The sequence below is a fragment of the Grammomys surdaster genome, unplaced genomic scaffold (assembly GCF_004785775.1).
Source record: "Grammomys surdaster isolate TR1022 unplaced genomic scaffold, NIH_TR_1.0 137, whole genome shotgun sequence".
NCBI lineage: Eukaryota > Metazoa > Chordata > Mammalia > Rodentia > Muridae > Grammomys > Grammomys surdaster.
In genome coordinates, this window is record NW_021604595.1 from 5,427,925 (window position 1) to 5,451,039 (window position 23,115).

A 23,115-nucleotide genomic window follows, 5' to 3' on the forward strand; every position below is an offset into this window, starting at 1 on the left:
TGGGTTTTTTTTTGCTTTTTTTTTGTTTTTGTTGTTGTTGTTGTTTTTGGTTTTTCGAGGAATTCTAAAGCCAACTCACTTTCTGGCGTCATGGGGTAGTCTTGGGTATGTTTTTGAGACGGTCTCCTATTTCCAGCTGCTGGCCTCGTACATGCTATCTAGCAGAAAATAACCAACTCCTGATTAAACCTCCTGATTAGACAGCATCAGGCCCAGTTTATCAGGAGATTGGGACTGAAAACAGGAATTCATGTTTGTTAGGCAAACCAACTGAGCCACACAGGGAGCAGGGAAATGTTTGAGACAGTTTTTTTGTTTTTGTTTTGTTTTGTTTTGATGTAGCCCTGAAGAGCATGAACTCAGACTGGACATGTAACTAAAGAGGACCTTGAACGCTCTCCACTTCACAATTCTGGAATTAGAGGCATTTGAAAAACTAGATCCCTAAATAGATTAGGTAAGGGCTGGTGATACAACTCTGTCCACAGGGAAAGGTCTTCCAAATAAGCCTTAAGTTCTGAATTCAACCCCAAGTAAAGATGAAAGAACAGAGTCAGCATTGTCCTGTGACTTCCACATGTGAGGCTGCCATAGCATGTGCTATTTTTAACATTATTATAACACAGTGGTACAAATTCTGCTAAAGACATCCTAAACACCAGCCTGATCATTCGTTTTTGAAGTATCTGTTCCTATCTGGTATCAAGCTAAGACCAAATGGCCTGGTTATCCCCTACTTCCCCTAAGAATAACCAACTACAGGAATGATGGCAGAAAATACACACTGGGGGAAACATGCGACTGTTTTATTGTCCAAGTGAATTGGGGCTCTGAAAGGCAACCTTTCCCAGTTATTTAAGGTATTGTAGTGGGAGTCATGCCCAACACAATTAAGACAGGATTATATTTCAATTTATGAGGTTCTCAAGGATGTCATTTAATAAGAAATATAATACTCATTTCTCCTAAAACCTTCCATCTACAATCACACTCAAACTCTTTGCTGAGGCAATGAACTAAATGGAAGGCATGTAAAGCTTCCAAGAGCAATTGTAGGAAGCATGCTGCCCTCCACCAGCTCAAGTAATAATGCCACCTTCCATATACAGCAGCATACTGCTTTATATCTTCCACCCACATAATCTCAGTGATTTAGTAAAGTGACAAAAGCAGTTACGATTTTTCCACTTTAGCGAATAGTGAAGATTCACATCATGAACCATTTATTCTGTTAAGAACTAAGCCCAGTGGATCTCTAAGTCCTGTGCTCTTTGGAGTACAGTCCTTCCTCTCTGGAGTCCCCAAAATACAGTAGGCAAGCAGATTAACTAGGCACAGCTAAAACCGCTCTTCCCCAAAGACCGAATAGCTGATGCTAACAGCATCCTCTTCAAAGTTACCATGCCACCTCCTGCAAAGGCACCAAACACGACGACAAAGTAACCAAATCCTCAACTCCATCCCCACAGAAGGTAAAGAAAGCTCTTCCTAAGTTCACTTTTCTTTGCTTTCATTAACATGGGTCTGAGTGGGAACTACAGTGCTATGTCCCACGATCAAAAGACTTGGAACTGAGTGAAAATATTCCTGCGTTAAGGAGCCTCCCCCTGCTCCCCAGCCCCTAAGTAGTTTGAAAAGGTTCAAGGGCACTCAGTGAGGGGTAAAAGGCTCCCCAACGCTCACCTGGCTGGGACTTAGAACACCTCAAAGCAGAAGGTCGAGGTCGGGCACATCCTTCACAGCCCCTTTCCTCCTCCCACGCCCCGTTCCGCAGCTCCCGCAGCTCCCACTCAGGCCGCGCCTGGAACCTCCCGCCCGACTTTTGACATCACGGAGGAGGGGAAGGTTCCACTGGGCTGTCCCTTTGTGACGTCACAATGACAACAGACAGCGGCAGCTCGTGAAGGGGAGAACCAGGGACCCAAAGCCACAGGGGGCAAGGGGCGGAGAGAGGACGTGACGGGGGGGTGCAAAAGCGCAAGTCAAGAGGGCCTCGGGGCGGGGAGGGGGCGCACTGACGTCTCTCCTGCTTAACCTGTTGCTCTCGAGTCTGCGCCGGAGCCGGCGGGCAGGGCGGCGTGGAGAAGCCAGAGCCGCCAAGCCCGGCCTTGAGCGCGGCGGGGGGCGCCCGAGGCATCCTTCCCTTCCTCCCACCCCCCACCCCCACCACTACCCTCTTGCCTCACTCACCGAGCCCGTCCCGCCCCGAGACAGCACGCCGCGCCACCCGCGAGCCCCACCCACCCGCCAGGCCAGAACACAACCCAGAGTCTGCCCCCTACAGGCCGTCCGCGCGTCCGCGGCCCGAGCCCGGGCCACGGCCCAGAGCGCTGCGGGCCCCGCGCAACCTCCCGGCCGGCTGCGTCCGGAGCACGGCGTGAGCGGACTCGGCTCCCACAGCAGCAACTCACGCTCTGCCTCGCACGGCCACCGCCGGCCACATCAGCTTGCGGCCGGATGTCCAGACTCGACAGGATCCGCTGGCCTCCAGCAAAAACAAAAAAAGCCTACCCACGGTGTTCCCCAACTTGGGGGGGGGGGGGGGGGGGGGGTTCTTGTCCCAAGTTCTACCCCATCTCCTTTGTGGCTACGTCAGAAACAGACATGCTCTGGGAAGGAGTTCACGCTCCAAGGCAAGGCTGTGTGTGTCCATGCAGTTTCTACACATAGAGTTTAAAATAGTCCTTTGCGCTTTACCCAGCCCTCTGCAATGCGGATGTATTTTAATTCTTAAATTCCTTATGGAGTAGCTTTGTAAGTTGAGCTTCAGTATTTAATCTTGCGTTTCTTTCGTAGTTAAGTTTACGTGTATAGATTAGAATCAGCTCTCTGGAAGAGGTATTCAGGTTTTCCATTAAATATATATATCTATATATACATATTTTACAAAACCACTGCCCCGAAGGTCATCTCCCATTATATACTCCACGCTAACCAGGAAGAAAAAATATTAAGACCAAATTATCGACCCTAGTTAAATAAAACTTTCTTATAAGATCGCATTGTTCTTTATGTATCTTCAAGGGCCTTTTTTTTTCTGGGGAAAAAAAATGTGTTCTTTGCTCTAAACCATATGCAGCTAACCACCGGATCACTCGAGTGCATATTTGGTTAATCCCCTGGCTCCCCTCTACTCCCTCCCCCCAAACTTACAAAAAAAAAAAAAAGCCACTACACACACTACAGAAAACAAAAACACTCCCTATGCCAAGCAAAACGCTGCTATACTCTGCACAAAACAAATCTAACCATTAAGCCCAATTTCAGAAACCCAGTTTACAGGGAGAAACAATTCGTACTAACAGATGCATTCACTCAAACACACATTTACATGAGCTATGTTTGCCCCTCAAACTAGAAACCATGAATTCTTTTTAGAACCAAAACCAGCCTCTTTATAAAAGTCAATACCAATAAATGCATTCCCTGTAACATTCCCAACTGGGTTATGTTGCAAACTAGATAAACCAAAGCGGCCACATATATTAAATGATGTGCCAGTTCAAGAAGATCGCCATAATCGTACTCTGGATTGCAACTTAAAGAGCTTCCAACACACATACCTTACACGATTTTCCAAATAACACTAATAACAGGCTCATTTGTATGCAAAGTGCAATATGGGGCCAAATCCCCCCGAGAATGCAGTTAGATCACTGCAGGCCCCCACACAGAACCCCAACCTCCACCAAAACCCCTTGCCTTTCATCTAAACTACATTAACGTGTGTCATTCGAGGTCAATTTATATACTTGAGGTATCTCTACACCAGCCTGTTTTCTCAACCAAACTAGGCAGATACGACTTTGCCTGAAAAGCCCTTTTGGAAAAGAAAGAGCCTTACCGGACGCTATGTTTAAAACCTTTCAGCTGCAGAATTATCTATAAACTTGACATTCACAACCATCGCTTAAAACTGCAAACCAAAGGATGTGTTGTTAGGAGCACTTACGTATTTCTTCTGAATGATATTCCTCTTGGGTCTTTCCTTGCTCATTCTGAGATCCAAATGCTGATTGCAAAAGGGGACAATTGCTTCATGAATTTAAAGCCGTCAGAAATTTGCAAAAAAATATCCTGGTGGTTTTTATTGTTGTTGGTGGTGGTTGATCTTGTAATCCGACTTTTCTTCCTCTTCCCCCAAAGCCAGATTCGCCTTGAAATAAATCCGAAATTGAGAAGGATGAAAGAAAAAAATAAAAAGAGCCAAAGACGGACGAAGCAAACAAGAAAATTTCACTTTAGTAAAACACTCATAATGGAAAATTTCCCCCGAAACATACAACAGACACAAAAAAAAAAAGAAAAAAGGAAAAAAAACCGACGCCCTTCACTCCCCCCCTTTTTCTTCCAAAAACTACATCAGCGAAACGTGAAGGTCCTTAGTATCTGATCTGTAGTTACATCTTGAAAAAGAAAAAGGAAAGATAAATTTAAAATGTTGGAAGTCACGTTTGTGCTGCAGCAGCAGTGCGAGCAGAAGAGTCAACTCCAGCGGCGGCGGCGGCGGCGGCGGCGGCAGCACCACAGCGGAGGGCTCGCCGAGTCTCTTTTTTCCAAGCCCCCTAACCAATGAGAGAGAGGCTATCCAGCCCAACTTTAAATGGACTCTGCTTTTATACAAGTTAGGGCTCCTCGGCGAATTCGCCACCTCTAGCCAGCCGAAAACTCCCACAGCGGAGACCCCGCACGCCTCCGTACCCTTTGCCCACAAGCCCTGGCCCAGTACGGAGAACTCCCACAGCCCTGTCGACGAGACCCCGGAGAGGCCTCAACGAATCCTTTGCGGGCCGCCCGTCAGGCGCCTCTCCTACGCCGAGTCCAGTCGTGGAATTGAGAGAGGCTCCCTAGCTCAATGCATGGCACGCTCGGTCGCTCCACCTCAGCCCCTTCCCCCCCCCCCGCCCCCCGCAGTCCGCTCACCCAACAGTCGCCGCATGCAAGCCTTCGTCACTGCCCTCACGTCTACCTGCAGCCGGGCAGCTGGGTACCAGTGCCCCAGGACGCCCGGCCCGGGGGAGAGCCGCCTATTCCCGGGGCACCTTAGAATAGTCCCCTTGATCTTCTGGAAGTTGTAGTCCCTTGACTACAAAATGGCTATGGCCACGGAAGCTAAGAACTACAATTCCCAGCGTGCCCCACACCTCCTGTCACTCAACTCCCTTCCCTGATCTCTCCCCCCCTCCCCCTTCCCGGGCCCTGCCAACAAACGCTTGGACGTGTCCCGCGTGCGACACTGCTAGAGGCTGGCTCGGGATTGGCCCGCGGAGCGTGTGGTCCGGGAGCGAGGAACTCCCCACGCCGGACCGCCCCCAGTCCCCCCCCCGCGGGCCGCCGGCCCGGCCCCGCGCGCCCCGCCCCCACCCAGGGCGCGAACCGCCTGTGGAATCGAGGAATCGCGCGCGAGAGCGCGCCGCGGGCCCGCGAGGGAAAGCCGCCAGGCTTCCCCGGGGAAGGCCTCGGAGCGTGGCGGCGCGGGGGGCGGTGTCAGCGAGGGGTTGGAGCGGGTCCTAAGCAAAACTGGGCCACGCACCAAGAGGAATCCTCGGTGCGAACTCGCTGATCGGCGGCGCCTGCTGCTTCTGCCGTGGCAGGCGGTGTCACCTCAGGACAGCGCCCGTGTGCCGAGCTTGTGAACGCCGCGCGGCCGGGGTGGTCCCAGGTCACGGCTTAACGCCGGCCCGCGGCCGCACGCGACCCCACGCGCGAGGCGGAGGGCAGGGCAGCCTCCGGGCTAGGCACGCGGCCTCGTGGTCGCCAGCCCGCGTGCCTCCGGCCGACGCGACACTAGGCCGTCGCCGGTGGCTCAGAGGTGAAGCCCGGCCGTCCCTGAAGACGGTTAAGGGGGTCTTTACCCTCAGGACTAGGGCTGTCCGCGACTGAGACTCAAACGCTGAGGTGAAAAAAAATCAGCGGAATATGGAGAGCGAGCCACACACAGGCAGACCGTAAGGAAGCGTCTCGAACACTGAGTGCCCGAAAGACCAACGGTCTGTGCCCCACAGCCTTACCTGCCCCAGCCCCTGCCCAGGCTCGCCAGTCGCTCAGATCAATGGATCGCAGGCCCTGCTGTCGCTCTCTGGGGCATTCGCACTCGCAGTAACTTTATCAAGTCCCACAGCTTGTGCGCTAATTTCCTGGTTCTAGCCTATGGTCTTCAAGGTCCTGTTTTTCAAATCTGACTGGCTAGCCTCAGGAAAACGAGAAGGCCGGAGCCTCTCCCGTCCACCTGCATATGCATTTTATTCTTCCTCTCGTTCCGGGCAGTCAGCTGACTTCAAAAAACCGAGCACTCGAGTCACGACCACTACATTTTAATCGCTACGGGGCAGCTAGTCATGGTTTCTAGAAGGTTCTAAAAAAGCAGGTTAACGCCTATGGATTCAAATGGCATAATGGCCACTTCAGACAAGTAAGCAATGGCTTTCCTAAACTTCTCGGTTTCCACATCTACGAGTTAATTCTGGCCAAAGCATATGGGGAGGATTATAAAGTAACAAAACCCTAGTTTGGAACCAAGCATGTTATTGGACTCTTTCATACGTTGACATAAGACATCCTTATTTAATATGTGTGTGTGTGTGTATCATTTTTTTTAGGTTCCTAAAACTTATGTTCATTTTACAATGTGTCCTAAATATTGCACTGTTTCCATTTGGATAGAATGATCGAATACATTCTATTGTACAGTTATTGTACAGTTCAGTTTTGACCACCCAAGTGACTTTATGGTCGTCTTGCCACAAGGTGCTTTCCAATCCCATTCTGATCGTTATAACCTGTACACTAGAGGTGTCTGCTTCTCCACATCGTTATGATTTTGAACAGCTTTGTGTAAATTTAATGTCATATCTGTCAGACCCCAGGCAATTACAAAGAACAAAGGTGAGTTTCTTGTGGGTTCTCTCTTCAAGTTGGGGTTCTCAGACATGGGCCTGTGAAGTTTCCTGCCAGACTTCCAACCCCAAGTCACAGGCCTGTGAAAAACCATTCTGTGAGTTGAGGCCTAAGGGGGTTGTAGAGGAAGAATTTGCTCATTTCCATAAGGCTTACAGAATGCTAGTGTTGTTTTCCTTGAAAAGGAAAATGGATTGTCCTTTGTGGTGGAAAGTCTTCCCTGCTATGGGAGTAACTATCTCCTGATGACTTCCATCCCCCACCATCCAGGCCAGGCCAAATATTACCTTTGCTTCCCATTTTTTATTTATTTTTTTTTTTTAGGAGATCTAATTTGCTTTTTCTTGTGATGATTTTTAACTCCTAAGAGAACTAAGTAGATTCCTTTGGCCACATGCTAGCACTGTCCTCCTCTGAGGATACAGAATTCTCTTTAAATTAGCACACAACTGGACCCAGTAAATGCAAGCCTCTCATTCTGGTTCTCTAGAGGTAGTGGCTACAAGACAATCTGGAGTTAAAGAGCAGCCTAGAATACTTGACTCTCTTTAAAAAAAAAAAAAGGAAACTTTCCAGGGTCAGTAGTAGTATTATCTACCTTTCCTCTTCCTCCCTTCCTTTATTTTACTTTATTTTTTTAACTAGGCAATCTAGAAGTTCCCTTGGCTTGCCTTGAACTCAGAAATTAATATGGCTATGCCTCCTGGGTGATGGGATTAAAAGTGTTTGCCACTATGCCCAGACATAATTTTTTGTATTCTCTTCAGAGCCTCGGGAATTTGATAGAACTGAAAAGATGTCATTTTTAAATATCTCACACAAACTCTAATGGCCAACATTTAGACTATTGACAGACAATTAAGCAGCTATTATCATCTCCCACGCCACTTTTGCCACAGAGCTATTTTTACTTTTGTATTAACCAAATCCATTTTAGTATCATACAGTGCTCAGTTAAGCCTGACTGCTTAACCTACTCGTACCTGAATATCCCTTGATATTTCAGCTACTCCTCTAAAAACCCAATCTTTTAAAAGGTTTTTTAAATGTCTTTAACTATAGGTGCATGTGTGTGTGTGTGTGTGTGTGCACGCGCGCGCGCGTGCGCGCACACGCTCATGATTGTGGATGTCTGCAGAGGCCCGAAGCATAGGATTCCATGGAACTAGAGTTATTAAAGGTTATGAACCACCTGTTATAGAATCTAGGAAATGAAGTCTGGTGTTTTGAAGAGCACTCTTAACTGCCCAGCCCTCTCCCCACTTCCACACTCACTCCCTTTTTTTAAGGGTCTCTGTGTAACCCAAACTGTATCAAGTTCCTAATTTTCTTTTGAACCACATTTTAATTGTTTATGTGTACATGCGAATGAATTGGAGAACAGTCTTCAAAAGTCAGCTCTTTCCCTCAAACACTCGAGTCTTGTGAAGGGAATTGAACTCAGATCAGATTTGGTACTTTTTAATCCCCTGAACCATCTCAAAGGCTCCTTGATAAAGCTTTTGAGCTTAACATCTTAGTTTTGTATTACATATCCTGATTGTGTTACTTTTAGATCTTATCCTTAATTATATCAAAAAGTTCAAGGACCCTAAAGGTTGTTCATATTGAGACAACCTTTAAATCATTAAATCAACATGAATCAGGTGTCTCTCTTTTCATTCTTTTTTTCTTTTAGCCAAGGTCTCAAACTATATCGCTGGCCTGGAACTGTGAAGAACTCACAAAGATCCACCTGCCTCTGCCTCCGAATTGCTTTGATAGAAGGCGGCACTACCACACCTGACTCATTTGACCAATCTGGATGACAGATGTTTCATCTATAAAATGAAAGGGTTTAATTCCATTATCACCAAAGACATCTCTAGATTTCACCTGGTCTAATTCTAGTTTGAACTTTGTGCTGTTTGCTGGCCACAATCAGGCTGAAATGCAAACTGCTGTGTAAGAATTGTTAGGGCAAGCTTCTTGTCTGTTACCAGTTGCTGGACATACAAATTGAGATTTTTTTTTTTTTTCTTTTTTGAGGTAAGTTCTCACTGTGTAGCCCTTGCTGGCCTGGAATTTGCTGTGTAGACAAGGCTGGTCTTGAATTCACAGTTCCACCTGCCTTTGTGCTGGGATTAAAGGCCTTACTTTTTATTTGAATATCTTTGTATACTGTTTAAAGCACTTTGACAATAAGGAACAACACAGTAGTGGACACTTTAACCTCAGCTCTCGGGAGGCAGAAGCAGGGTGATTAAAAAAAGAAAAAATACTGTAAGAATCACCTTAACTAACACATAAAACAACATGGATCAAAATAAACTTTATTAACCTCACCACTTCAATATGAAAATTGAAGGGGTTTTTGGTGTTTTTTTGTTTGTTTTGTGGGGTAGGGGTTATGTTGTTTTATTCTGTTGTGTCTTTGAGACAGTTTCTTTGTGTAGCCCTGGCTGTCCTGAAACTTGCTTTGCAGACGAGGCTGGCCTTGAACTCACAGAAATCTGCTTGCCTCTGCCCTCTGAGTACTGGAAATAAAGGAGGGTAACCACCACTGCCGCCTAGATATGATTTTTTTTAAAGATCATGCATCCTATTCTACGAGTTTTGTATAGATCAACACCCTGTGTTCTCCAAACTGACCTAAGAAACACTATTGCATAAAATATTACTAGGTGTAGCTGGAAAGAAAAGTGTTCTTAGGGCGTGCAGTAGTAATGAACACCTTTGTTTCCAACACTCAGGAAGAAGAGGCAGGTGAATCTCTGTGAGTTCCAAGTGATCAGGTCTTCTACATAGTGAGTTCCTGGACAGCCAAAAAGAAAAAGGAAATAAAAAGATTCTTAGATTTTACAAAAACAATCTAGGAACTGGGGAGATGGGAGATGGCGCAGTAGGCAAGGACACTGACTGTGAAAACTCTAGGACCCAAGCTGGGTTGCCCATGTCCATCCCACGTAAAAAGCCAGGAATTGCAGGGTGTACCTATAACTCAAGCATTGGAGGTGGGGGCTAGAGATAAGATAGGCTTGCTGGTGGGAGACCCAGTCTCAAGCAAATATGGCACAGGGAAGATGAAGAGAAGAAAATCACGAGTTCAAAGTCAACTCTACCAATTCATAACAAGTAAAAGGGGCCCCTAGACTGAGGCCTTAAGCTCAAAACTAACAATAAGGTGGTCATGGTGCAATCCCAGCACTTGGGAGGCAGAGGCAAGTGGATCTCTGAGTTCAAAGCCAGTCTAGTCTTCATAGTAAGTTCCAGGGGCATACAGAGCAACCCTATCTTGAAAAACAAACAAACAGAAACAATAAAAACATACAACCAAACAAAGATATAAGAAAAAAAGTAGAAAAAAAACAGTAACAATAAAGATGATTATGGATTTTTAAAACTCTCAAAGGAAAAAACTGAAGGTATGGTAGGGTATGATTGAATACTCAAGAAGTGATAGCAGGGGGATCAGAAATTCAAGGTTATCCTGGGCTGTATATCAAGTTTCAGGGTATGTGAGACCCTGCCTCAAAGAAGAAAAAGTCCCAAAGAAATCTTTCCCTTAAGAAGGAGTTGTTTTCACTCTGGGCAGTGGTGGTGCACGCCTTTAATCCCTGCACTTGGGAGACAGAGACTGGCGGATTTCTGAGTTCAAGGCCAGCCTGGTCTACAGAGTTCCAGGACAGCCAGGACTACACAGAGAAACCCTGTCTTGAAAAAACAAAAACAAAGGAGTTGTTTTAAAAACCAAAAAAAAAAAAAAAAAAAAAAGCTCTTACTTTCTTACTCTCTTGCCTCTAGCTTCTCCTCGCCCTTCCTCCCTTCCCTTCCCCCTCTCTCCACGTGGTCATGGCCGGCCTCCTCTTCTCTCCTCTCTCTCGCCTCTTTCTCCACCGTCTTCTCCCATTTCTCTCCCTACCTTTGCCCTCTGCCCTGAATAAATAACCTCCCCTTTGGAAAAAAAAAAAAGAAGAAGAAAAAAAAGAAAGAAACAAAGAAAGAAAAAAAAAGAGTTATTTTCCCCAAAACAATCTCAGAACTATGGCTTAGTTAAAGAACACATGCATCTTTAGGATTGCTGACTGACCCGTAGTTCTTACCTAGATGACTGGGTATCTTATGCAGTTTCTCATTTTATGTAGGTCTATCTCTTCACATGTGGAGGAAGAGAATGAGGAGGAGGGATATAAAAAAGTCATCTTTAACTGACATCAGGTTTATAAATAGCTATGAGCCAGTGTACTCAGAAGGTGGGAGCTTCTGTTGAAAAGGGTAGAGCAGCTATTTCAGGCTGACTGAGATTTGCAAGAGTATTTTAAAACACACCAGGAGGTAAACCCAGAAGTAAACAGCCATCTTAAAGATGGAGTCAGTGATGTCAAGGCAATGAGGCAGTTCTTTTTGTCAGCCTTTGAATTTATAGTCTTATTTGTCAAGCCTCAGTAAGATGTCACAGCACAAGACAGGTACAATCCAATGATGGTTTAAAATCTGTTTTCTGTAAACCTCACTGGTAGAAGTCCCTGAAAGCCCCTATCTTTGGACTTAAGGTTTTTAAACTCTCAGGGCCAGCAAGTGTCACAGTGGGAAAAGGCATCAAGCCTGATGGCCTGATTTGAATCCTTGGACCCTACATGGTGGAAGGAAAGAACCAATCACTGCTAATGGTCCTTTGACCACAAGCAAGGAGTAATAAATAAAAGGAATTAGTTTTTGGGTTTTTTTTTTTAACTACCATTGCTATTCTAACTAGATTGTATCCAGTGTTGTTGAAAGAATTGGTCCTCATTTGGGAACTCGGGAGAGGCAGCCAAGGGGGAAAATCTGCAGTTTCTTAAATTCATGTTACCTTCATGATAACACAGCCCTCTGTCCTGAGTATGGAACTTCTCTCCACCAGCTAATCCTCAGGGGATCATGAGGAGGTATCTAAGGCATATATATCACAGCTCTACGTAGCCGGGGAAAGAGGGCAAAGAAGCTGTATCAGTGAGCTCACCTTGGGGTTGCAAGTCAAAATTGCAGATGAAAATGGTTCCTGGGAAAGGGTGACAGCGGTCACGTAAGCAGAAATGGGACTTTAACACTTTTCTTTCTCTACTTTACCTCAGTGCTTCTCTCTCCCAGAAGCCAGAGAAGATAACTCCAAAGAAATACCTTTCCCATCCAGGAGATGGACTTAACCAAATTAGTTTTGCAGAGGGATGGAAAACATGGACAAGCCTGTCCGTAGTCCTATCTCTGGGAAGGTAGAAGCAGGAAGATGTAGACTTCAAGGTCACCTTGGCTACATAGTGAGTTGAGGCCAGCCTGGGCTACATAAAATGCTTCCTAATGGAGAGGGGAGGGGAGGGAAGAAAAGTATTCTGGCTACATAAAATACACCAGCAATAACTATCTATCACAAAACTAATTATTTCACTATCAGAAACCTTTCAGCAATCAGACTCTTGGGAGTCACGGCACGCGAGATTAAGGCAGTTCATTTGGGACTACTCTTTTAGAATATAAGGCTGCTCTTTTGCTTGTTTGCTTGCTTGCTTATTTTTAGATTGTATTTATTTTTATTTTATGTAGTGAATGTTTGCCTGAATGTACATCATCGTATCACCTGTCCATTGTATTTCCGCTGCCCTTAGACAATGGAAGAGGGTGTTGGATCCTCAGGTACTGGGGTTAGAGACTATTGTGAAGCCCCATGTGGATGCTGGGAATCAAATCCCCAGTCTTCAGGAAGACCAGTCAGCTTCTTAACTACTGAACCATCTCTATCCAGATCCAGCTCCTCAACTATATTGCTGATTGATTCTGTGAATCCCTACACTGTTCAATGAGAGCAAAAACTCTCTCTTGCCAAAACTGTGACATCTACAAAGTTTACATTCCATCTTCCAAAACCATCTCCCTTTCTTCTTCTATGTGTGGATGGACACACAGAGTATAATGGAGATGACTCCAACCTTGGTGGTCACACTGTGTCTAAACTCTGTAGGGTATTAGTTTCTAACTTCTTGTGTTTCCACTGTCAACCATTCCTTGAATAATAAAAGAAGTTGAATATTTACTACGGATGTAAAATCACAGGAGACCTTGTCCTCAAAGGCATAGAAAGGCACCAGGAGTTTCTCATGGGCCTTGGTAAAAGGAATGTTGAGTAACAAAGAGTGGCCTCCAGGTGTGGCTCAGGGGGTCGAGGGCTTGCAGAGCACACCGAGGTCTCTGGTTGAGAAGGGGGTGGAGGAGAATTCGGAAGTAGAGTAACTAGTTGAATGTGGGAAGGAAGCCCTAGGCTCTCAACAAAGGGTTGCCCAGTGGACACAGCTGCCACAACAGGTTGCAAAAGAGGGCCCTATGACTTGTAGTGGTATGACACGTTCTTAATCTTAGCATTTTGGAGGCAGAGGAAAGGAGTTGGCGGTGGCAGCACGTGCATTTAATTCCAGCACTCAGAAGAGGCAAGCAGATCTGAGTTCAAGGCCAGCCTGGTCTACAGAGCGAGCCCTAGGGCTGTTACACAGAGAAACCCTGTCTCAAACACACAAACAAAACTAAGAATATAGCTTAATGGCATGATGCTTATATGCTAATCATAGGCCCTGGGTCCAATCCACAGCACCGAAAAGAAAATTCATGAGTTTAAGATTAAGTTAGCAGGGCTGGAGAGATGGCTCGAGAGTTAAGAGCACGTGCTGCTCTTCCAGAGGACCTGGGTTCAATTCCCAACACCCACGTAGTTGCTCACAACTGTGTGTAACTCCAGTTCTATCGGAACTGGATTCTGGGAAAAGCCAGGTGGAGTGGCGCATGCCTTGAGAGGCAGAAGCAGACAGATGTCCGTGATTTTGAAGCCAGCTGCTGTGGTGGGTACCAGGTCTGGCAGGGCTGCAGGCCCTGCCCCCATTCCCACAGGAGAGACTATCAGGGCAGACAAGCACTTGGTAGATAATGAATGGGAGAGGCCAGCTCAACTAGTTGACACAAGCTTATAATCCTATCACTCTGCCTTTGGAGGCAGGAGGATCAGGAATCCAGGTCATCCTCCCTGGCACAATGCAAGACAAATCTTACCACATAAGGCCATGTCCCCAAGACACAAAACAGAGTCAGGGAGGTGGCTCAGCTCTTGCCGCAGAAGCCTGACAACTTCAGCTCTGGGTTCAAACCCCAGAACCCACTGAAAGGTGGTGAGAGAACCAACAGCACTCACACACACACACACACACACACACACACACACACGCATGCACGCATGTGAATGAAGTGTTGTAAGTACCCATATGTGTCATATATACCACCCACAAGAACCTGGGTTTGGTTCGGTTTTGTGTTTTAATGGGTCATGAGAGGCTGCTGGAGCAATGGCTCAGCAGTTAAGAGCACTAGATACTCTTCCAGAGGGCATCGATTCAGTTCCCAGTACCCATATTATAGCACACAGCCATTTATAACTCCACTTCCAGAGAATCTGACACTCTGTCCCAACACCCACAGGCATTGCGCACACAATACGCATACATCCAGACAAAATACACACATAAAATAAATCTTTTCCCCAAAAGTGCTTAAATTTTTTAATAAAAATAAATGAATGGATGAACACGTGGCATTGTGCCACTTGCCATTTTGTTCACAAGTACTTCTCTGCACCTGGGGTGATCTTTCAAATAAGTACGACCACCAGGGACTTGCTATTATTGAGGAAGTGAAACTGACAAATGGCTCTTAAAAGCCCTCCAATTTGCTTTCTAGCTAAAGCCTCTCTCTCCCTCTCTCTTTCCCTCTCTCTCACTCTCACTCTGTTTCACCACCACACAGTGAATATTGGCATTAAACAAAGGTGTGTACCACCATGCCCAGCACAGCCAAATCTTCTCTTCTGAAATTCCCAAAGGAGATAAGAAGATAGGAGATGGAACCACGGTCCTGTGCATAAGTATCATCTCTAAGCTAAGACATTTTGAAATAGTAATTTATATATAAAGATCTTATATCCATCTGTCAAATTATGCTTGTCTTCTGCCTTTGTGAGTGTGCTCCCCTGCCCCGTGTGTGCATCTATATGTGTGTGTCTCTCTGTGTGTGTCTGTGTTTGTGTCTGTTACAAGGCAAGCTCTCTGCCACTTAAATATAGCTATAGCCAACAGACTACATTTTTAGATCCTTAAGAATTTATACATTGTCAGATGGAGGTGGCACATGCCTTTAATCTCAGTATTTGGGAGGCAGAGGCAGGCAGATCTCTGTGAGTTTGAGGCCAGCCTGGTCTACAAAGAGAATTCCAGGACAGCCAAGACTGCCTAGAAAAATCCTGTCTTGAAACAAACAAAACAGAAATAGAAGGAAAGAATTCATACATCTATGTCTTTAGTAGTTTTGATTTGAATTTTGAGGCAGGTTTACTATACAGCTTGACAGGAACTCATAGAGATCCTACTGTCTGCCTTCTGAATGCTGGGACCACAGACGTGCCATTATGGCTGGCTGCACATGCTGACATCCTAATAACTCTCAGTATCTCAGAATATGATTGCACTCAGGTGGGGTTATTTATTTACTTATTGATTTACTCATTTTAACTATAGGTGTATGTGTGGATGTTCACATGTGCCAAACTGAGAATGTAGAAGTCAAAGGACGTCCTACAAAAGTCAGGTCTCTCCTCCTAACATGTTGGATAAGTCGGTGGAGCTCAGACTATCAGTCTTAGTGGCAAGTGCCCTTACTAATTCAGCCAATTCAATAGTCCAGAGTTGGGGTCTTTAATGAGGCAATTAATAAAATGGATGCCATTAGCCCGATGTGGTGGTACACACTTTTAATCTCAGAAGCGGGACAAAAGTAGTTCTGGGTTCAAGGCTACCCTGATAGCCAGAACTATGTAGAAAGACACTGTCTCAAAAAAAAAAAAAGAAGAAGAAGAAGAAGCTAATAATAATGATGATGATAATGAAGTCATTAGAGCAAGGCCCTATTCCAATATGACTGCCTTAATGACACAGGGGGAGTTGGGGGGACTTGGGGGTTCTTAATCTCATTAATGAAAGGATTTGAGAATGGACGCAAATGGAACTAGGGGCCAATCTTATTCAAGTTTAAAAGAACTCTGGGGCAGGCAAGCTGTCTGTAGCAAGCAATCTCAGCAACTGCTCGGAGGAGGAGGAGGAGGAGAACAAAGAAGAGAAAGAAGACCAAAGCCAGCCATCCTATTTGAATTAAGCCAGCATGGAAGTCAGCCCACATGGGAAGTGAGGGCACTTCAGAGAAAAACTAAAAAGCCCAAAGTACTGGGAAAAAAACAAAAACAAAAAACAAAAAAACCTGAGGAAAGTTGCACTTTTCTGAGACAGGATTTACAGAGGTGACAAACACAAGAGATCTCTTGGTGGCTTGTAGAGACTGCAGGGGGGAGGGGAGCATGAATGCTGGGATGCAAACATCTATCATCTCCTTAGGGAAAAATATTCCACCTATCTCTTTAGAATGGTTTTGCGTGAGCCTGCCTGTAGTCTTTGACTTAGGTCTTTGGCCAGCCCAAGCCCGACTGAGATGTTAGGTTTCCAGAGAGTTCATCATTCTAGACTAGAACTAGTTCTCCCATGACAGGCCTCGATGTATGACTTTTAAGAAAAGGCGCAGACATGCACAGAAGGAAGACCACACAAGGAGGGGGTGAGAAAGCAATGTCTGTATGACAGGAAGAGAAGCGTCAGGACACAACGCCTGCTAAGGCTTCCAGCTAGGGTCGGTGGCACGCCATTGGTGGCAGCCCTTGGAAGCTAAGGCAGTTGCTTTGCAAATTTAGCTTTCATTTATAAAAATGAAACTGGCAAGTGGCCCAAAGGGTTCAGTCTTGAGTTGCTTTTCCAAAAATGGCCATGCGAATCTGTTCCTCATCTACTTCCCCTGTGACATGAGCTCTCAAGCTGAGGGAGGTAGTCTGTCATAGTTGTAGCATCATCTATAGGCCGTGCTCCCATGCTTGGCCTCTTAACCACTGGCGACTTGATTTCAAGTCATTTAACTTCCTTAGTATGTGGTCAATGTTCAACACAAGGGTGGACTCAATTTCTGCAGCTGGGACAAGGATGTTCCTCTAAGGAATACCTTCTCCTCCCAAGTCTCCATCTTAGGTTTTCCAACCTCTTCCAATAATTAGCACCATCTTGCCAGGTATGCTACAGTCCAGCCTGGCCTACAAAGCAAGTTCTAGACAGGGCTACATAGTGAGATACTGTCTCAAAAAAAAAAAATTGTGCCATCAAGTTGACCGTTTCAGAACTGTTGTTGTTGTTAGTGGTGGTGGTGATAATGGTGGTAGTGGTGGTGGTGGTTCTGCCTTGTATTTTTAATTTTTTTTTATTTTTTATTTATTATTTTTTTGTTTTGTTTTGTTTTTCGAGACAGGGTTTCTCTGTGTAGCCCTGGCTGTCCTGGAACTCACTCTGTAGACCAGGCTAGCCTCGAACTCTCGAACTCAGAAATTCGCCTGCCTCTGCCTCCCAAGTGCTGGGATTAAAGGCACACGCCACCACTGCCCGGGTTTTTTGTTTTTTGTTTTTTGTTTTTTTTAATATACTTTCTCTTTAAAGAAAGAGCCACCACCACCACCACCCCCCAAAAAATAAATAAGATGTCTTTCTTTTCCTAAATAAAGTGTCTCTCTTTGGCTAAAACATTTTATCATTCTGTTTATTTGCTCTCCTCCATGTCCCCAAGTCCTGGATGCGACCCCACACTTGATTTATGTGGTACTGGAGAGCAAAGCCACGCAAATGCACGGTAGGCGGCTACTCTACTGACTTGCCAAGCCCAGCCTCTCTTATTTTATTTTGAGACAGCCTCACTTTGTACCTCAGACTGGCCTTGAACTCCCAGAAGCTCTCCTGCCTTGGTCTCCTAAGTGCTAGGATTTCAGGTATGACCTCCCCACCCACCACCACCGGAACCAAAGCGACTCTCCTAGAGACTTTTCTGATGGTCTCCTCATAATCAGTTTCCAATCACTCAATCCACCTTCAGACAGTACACATTAACCTTCAAAATTATTATTATGGCCTAATGTATTAAAATGATGTGTGACGGGCCTCTAGTGGAGCCTGTGCTTAGTTTGGGTAGAACTCCAGTTTAATCCCCTGCATCAAAAAGGGGGTGGGGTGGTAGTGGTAAAATGACCCATGAGACTACTCTCATAAGCCTAACAGGTGACCTGAAGTGATGCTTTGTTACCACTCTGTCAGTGCTTTTCTGAGTCCTTAAATTTTATTTTTGTACTTTGTTCTTGTTGTTTGCTGTGTATGTCTAAGTGTGTGTCCTGTGGTTAGTTCTTGTCAACTTGACACAAGCTAGAGTCCTTGGGAAAGAGGGATCCTCAGTGGAGAAAATGCTCCTACCATTGGCCTGTAGGCAAGTCTCTCAGGTATTGGTTAATGATTGATGTGAGTGAACTTGTAAGGAAGCAGGCTGAGCAAACCACAGGAGAGCAAGTCAGAACGCAGCACTCCTCCAAGACCTCTGCCTCCTTCAGTTCTTGCCTCCAGATTCCTGTCTTGGATGCTTTAGTTTTTATGTTTGTTTGTTTGTTTGTTTGTTTGAGACAGGGTTCCTGTGTGTAATAGTCCTGGCTGCTCTGGACTACCTTTGTAGACCAGACTGGCCTGGAACTCACAAAGATCGGCCTGCCCTCTGCCTCCAGAGTGCTGGAATCAAAGGCATGCACCACTATGCTCAGCCCTGCCTTGATGACTTTCTTCAGTGACGAAGTGTCTTCTGACAGTTGTAAACTGAAATGAATCCTTTCCTCCCCAAGTTGCTACTGCCCGGGGTATTTTATGGCAGCCCTAGAAACTAAGAACCCTATAAAGGGCAGACCTCAAACATTTCTAGAATGATTGAATTTGTAAATGTTCAGTGGGCAGTGACTGCTCTTATCAGGGGTGTCGGTTTTCACGGAACACCCAAAAGAAAGAACAGAGATAACTTCCAGATAGGAGTAGTTCCTATCATCCTCAGTCCCTAAGGAAATCTTTCTGCAACTCAGTTACCATTTCAGGCCTTCCAGGAATTTCTTCCAATTTCTCCATCACCCTTATCTGAAAGCAAGCATCCAACCTAGAGGGAGAGGCAAACTCCCAAAAACTGCAATTTTAAAGGCTAAAGGCAGCTGCAGAGGAGAATCATGGGAGTGGCAGAACTTCCAGAATCCAAGGTTAATAGGCTGTGAATGCCACTTTCTTTGCACATTGTCCGTGCTTCAGCAGTTCCTTTAAACCACCATCATTCAGCTCGCAGGAGAGGAGGAAAGCGCGACAGGCACCAGCTGCAAGGGGGCGGGGCAAAACAAAGCGCACTCCCCCCCACTCGCTCCCACCCCTCCCACCTTGAAGGTTCCCCACAGCATAAGGCCTGCCATTATATCCAGGAAGTATCAGCCTACCCAATGTGATTTCAGAATTATTTCCAAGTCATTGGGGCCAATTACTCATCTTTCGGACCCAGTAGTAAAGTTTGTTCTCTGCCAAATGGATCGTTTCTCCGGTTGCAAGTATGACAGTTTCAACAGAGTGCCTGCCAATCATGTAGTTGAAAGAAGAGAAATAATGAACATTGTCAGGATGAGTCCATCTCATGTTGTTGTTGCGATGATGATGATGATGATGATGTACTGGAGACGGAACCCAGGGCTTTGAACGTGTTAGGCAAACTACCGTTGAGCCCTATCTCTGGTCTAAGCAATTGCTCTCATTAGAAAAATGACTCGGGCTTTTTAGGGAGAATAATCTTACTTGAAAGCACTAGTACGAACTCTAGTGCTCTTTAGTCTGTTTACTTCGGCTGATGTAGGTATGCTGCCTTCTGCAGTCGAGCCCAGCCGAGGCAGGAAGATCGTTGACAGTTCAAAGCCTGCCTACCTGTGTGGTAGGAGATACGATTAAAAAAAGAAAAAGTGTTGGTAAAATGGCAGGGCTTGCAGATGGAGGACCTATGTGTAGTTCTCTTCATCCGTATCAGTCTGAAAACCACTTGTAACTCCAGAGGATCCGGAGAGCCATTGTCTCTGACCTCTGTAGGGAGCAGGTACACACTAAGACTTGAAACATTAATATGTGTTCCTTTATTTTTTGTTGCCAAGGATTCATTTCCTTCCCCAGTTTTCCAGGAAACCCCATTTGCTCAGGATTCTAAAGATATTCAAGAAAAATCACCCCTGACCCACAGAAGACTGCAGTCAACCTGAAGCAGAAAGATGCGCTCACAGGCAGGAGCTCTCAACAGAAAGCTCATCCTGATCTGTACCCCCAAAAGAACCCACAGAAGTGGGGTCCAGACATGTCCACACGAGCTTCTCCAAGTGACCAGCGGAGCCTAAAGTTTGCACTTTAATCTCAACCTTGCAAATGATTATCCATCTTCTATCTATCTATCTATCTATCTATCTATCTATCTATCTATCTGGCCAGGGTCCCTATGTTGCCACCTTCTGCCTTAGTCTCTGCAGTAGCTGGGGTTCTGAGCATGAACACCCAGGCCTGGCTAGAACGCTGGTGTGTAGGCATTTTAACACCGCCAGTGGAAGAACCTTCCAAAGCTTGAGGCAACTTCAGCTAGAAGCCCCTTTTCACGTTCAATTTTTGTTTCCCCTTAAGTCTTTTTCCAAGGGGGTCTTAATTGCAGCCCAGGCTGACTCGGGTTAGTCCCAGACTTGTAGCAATTTTCCTGTCTAATTAGACGAGCAGGCCATCATGGGATTAGCTTCCCTTTTCCTCCCTCCCACAACCCTCACTTCGCACCCTCCCTCTTCCCTCCTTCCCTGTGTCCTCCCCTCTCCCTCTTCTGTAACCAAGGCAGCCTCCTACTAGCTATGTGGGGTATGTGGGGAGGGCATGCTAATGACCTTGAACTCCTGATTCTCTTAACCCAGCCTTCTGAGCGCTAGGGTCTTAAACTAGCAACACCACGCAGGTATCTCTCTTTTAGATTCAACTCCCCAAGTTCCCTATTTACATGTCTATGTATACAGCCCTTTGCAGCTACAGCTATGTCTGTGTGTGTTGTGGTGCCAGGGGAGCTGACCATAAGGGCTTCAACACTGGGGGCCAGTGCAGGGCTCTACCACAAGTCTGTATCTCCAGGGTACTTCTCAGTGTTTCACAGTGTGTAAAATATGTATGTTTCTCACTGTCCATGGGGCAAGCTGGGTGCATCATATCGAGGTATAGCTTTAATCCCCGGACTCAGGAGGCAGAGGTAAGCAGATCTCTGTCAGTTTGAGGCTGTTAGAACTTGTGTCCAAGAAAAAAAAAAGAGAGAGAAAAGAAATGACCCTTGTTTCTATTTTTATAGTGGAGTTAGAACAACAACGACAACAACAAACCCTTAAAGTCTATATTAACACACATGGTATATGATCACATACAAGTAAATGGCTAATGGTCTGATTACAAAAATACCATAGAATCAGATAGGGAGTCCGGTGAGTTGAAAGACTTCCTGGAAGAGACTGGGAGGGTGTCTTTGGTCTCAACTTTCAAATAAAAGAGAGGCTTATGCCTCTTCTGGGGAAGCAGAAGTGTGGCAAAACAAAGTAGACAGGCGGCCTGGCCCAAGGTGTGTACATATTCAAGGAATCTTAGTGCATCAGTCAGATTGCAAAGGTGTGCATGCAGAAGGACAGAGGGGCAGTTTGGAAGAGTCTTGAGTGCCTGTACCCTGGTAACTTTTCTTCTTCCATGGACATTTTATTTTAGGGGCAAAACGGATGCTGCAAAGAAGACTTGGTTGAAAGCCTAGAGAAAAGGAATTCTAAGATGGCGTTCAGTGGTAGAGCTCTGGCTTTAAAGTAATGGCCTGGGCCTGGTACCTAGCACTGGTAGTGAGTGTGTGTGTCTGCTTGTCTGTCTGTCTGTATTTGTGTGCACATGCTGGCTCAAATCTATAATCCGAGAACTAGGGGAAGACTAGGCTGGCTAATAGCTGAAGTTTGGAGACAGCTGGGTCATTTGTATAGGGAGTTCTAGGCTAGCTTGGACTTCATAGCAAGATCGTATCTCAACAAAAGAAAAATACTGAAAAAGGCAGAGAGAAGGCTAAGTGGAACTCAGGCCTGGCAACCTGAGTTCAAACCCTGGATACTACAAAGTAGAATGAAAAGCCCAACTCCTCTGATCCACAGGTACCAGGACAATAGTATTCAGCCTCACAGACAGACAGACAGACAGACAAACAGACTGTTAAGACTTTGGCGCGCAGCTTGGAACAGACAACACCAGACCAAACAGTTCCAAAGGGGAGGGCTTTATTCAGGGCAGAGGGCAAAGGTAGGGAGAGAAACGGGAGAAGATGGTGGAGAAAGAGAAGAGAGAGAGAAGTGAGGCTGGCCATGACCACGTGGAGAGAGGGGGAAGGGAAGGGGGGAAGGGCAAGGAGAAGCTAGAGGCAAGAGAGTAAGAGAGTAAGAGAGAGAGGAGGAGGCAAGCAGCCCCTTTTATAGAGGGCACGCCTACCTGGCTGTTGCCAGGTAACTGTGAGGAGGAGCATACCTGGGTGTAGCCAGATAACTGTGGAGGTAGAGTTTAGACAGAATACTAACACAGACATATAATAAATAAATAAATAAATAAATAAATAAATAAATAAATAAATAAGAGTAATAATGAAAAGCTGGGAATGGTGTTAAACTCCTCAACTCTCAGGAGGATCGTTATAAATTTGTGGGCAACCTGGGCTACATAATGATTTAAGGAACAACTCAACCTACTGTCTCCAAACAACAGCAGCAATAAAAGATGTTGGGGTTGGAGGTGGTTCACATGGATAATGCTAGCACTCAGGAGGCAGAGACAGGCAGGTCTCTGTGAGTCTGAGGCCAGCCTGTTCTACCTAGTGAGTCCCAGGCCAGCCAGGGCTATACAATAAGACCTTGTCTCAAAAAACCAATCAATTAATTTTAAAAGGTGCTATGGCTGGGAGTGTGACTCAAAGGTAAAGTGACACCTTTTCAGTATACACAGGACTCAGGGGAAGCCCTGGTTCAATTCCCAGAACCACCAAACATCACATTCCTAAAAAGTAAAAAAAAAAAAAAAACAAAGCCAGGCGTTGGTGGCACATGCCTTTAATCCCAGCACTTGGGAGGCAGAGGCAGGCGGATTTCTGAGTTGGAGGCCAGCCTGGTCTACAGAGTGAGTTCCAGGATAGCCAGGGCTACACAGAGAAACCCTGTCTCAAAAAAAAAAAAAA

General features: G+C 45.7%; 1 protein-coding gene across 4 annotated transcripts in view; it reads right to left on the bottom strand.

Annotated features, from left to right (window-relative positions):
* Jarid2 (jumonji and AT-rich interaction domain containing 2) overlaps positions 1-6,114 on the bottom strand; it is a 182,580-nt gene extending 176,466 nt beyond the window's left edge. Inside the window, exons 1-2 of one of the 4 annotated variants that reach the window (XM_028763204.1) lie at positions 6,012-6,114; positions 3,953-4,156 (exon numbers count right to left, since the gene is read on the bottom strand). In XM_028763204.1, the coding sequence (XP_028619037.1) occupies positions 3,953-3,997 (45 nt within the window). In that variant the 5' untranslated portion in view covers positions 3,998-4,156; positions 6,012-6,114. Of the gene's footprint in view, positions 1-3,952; positions 4,591-4,923; positions 5,085-6,011 lie in introns of those variants that run through there. The other 3 variants (XM_028763201.1, XM_028763203.1, XM_028763200.1) reach the window with 3 other exon arrangements.
* Positions 6,115-23,115: the final 17,001 nt, after the last annotated feature.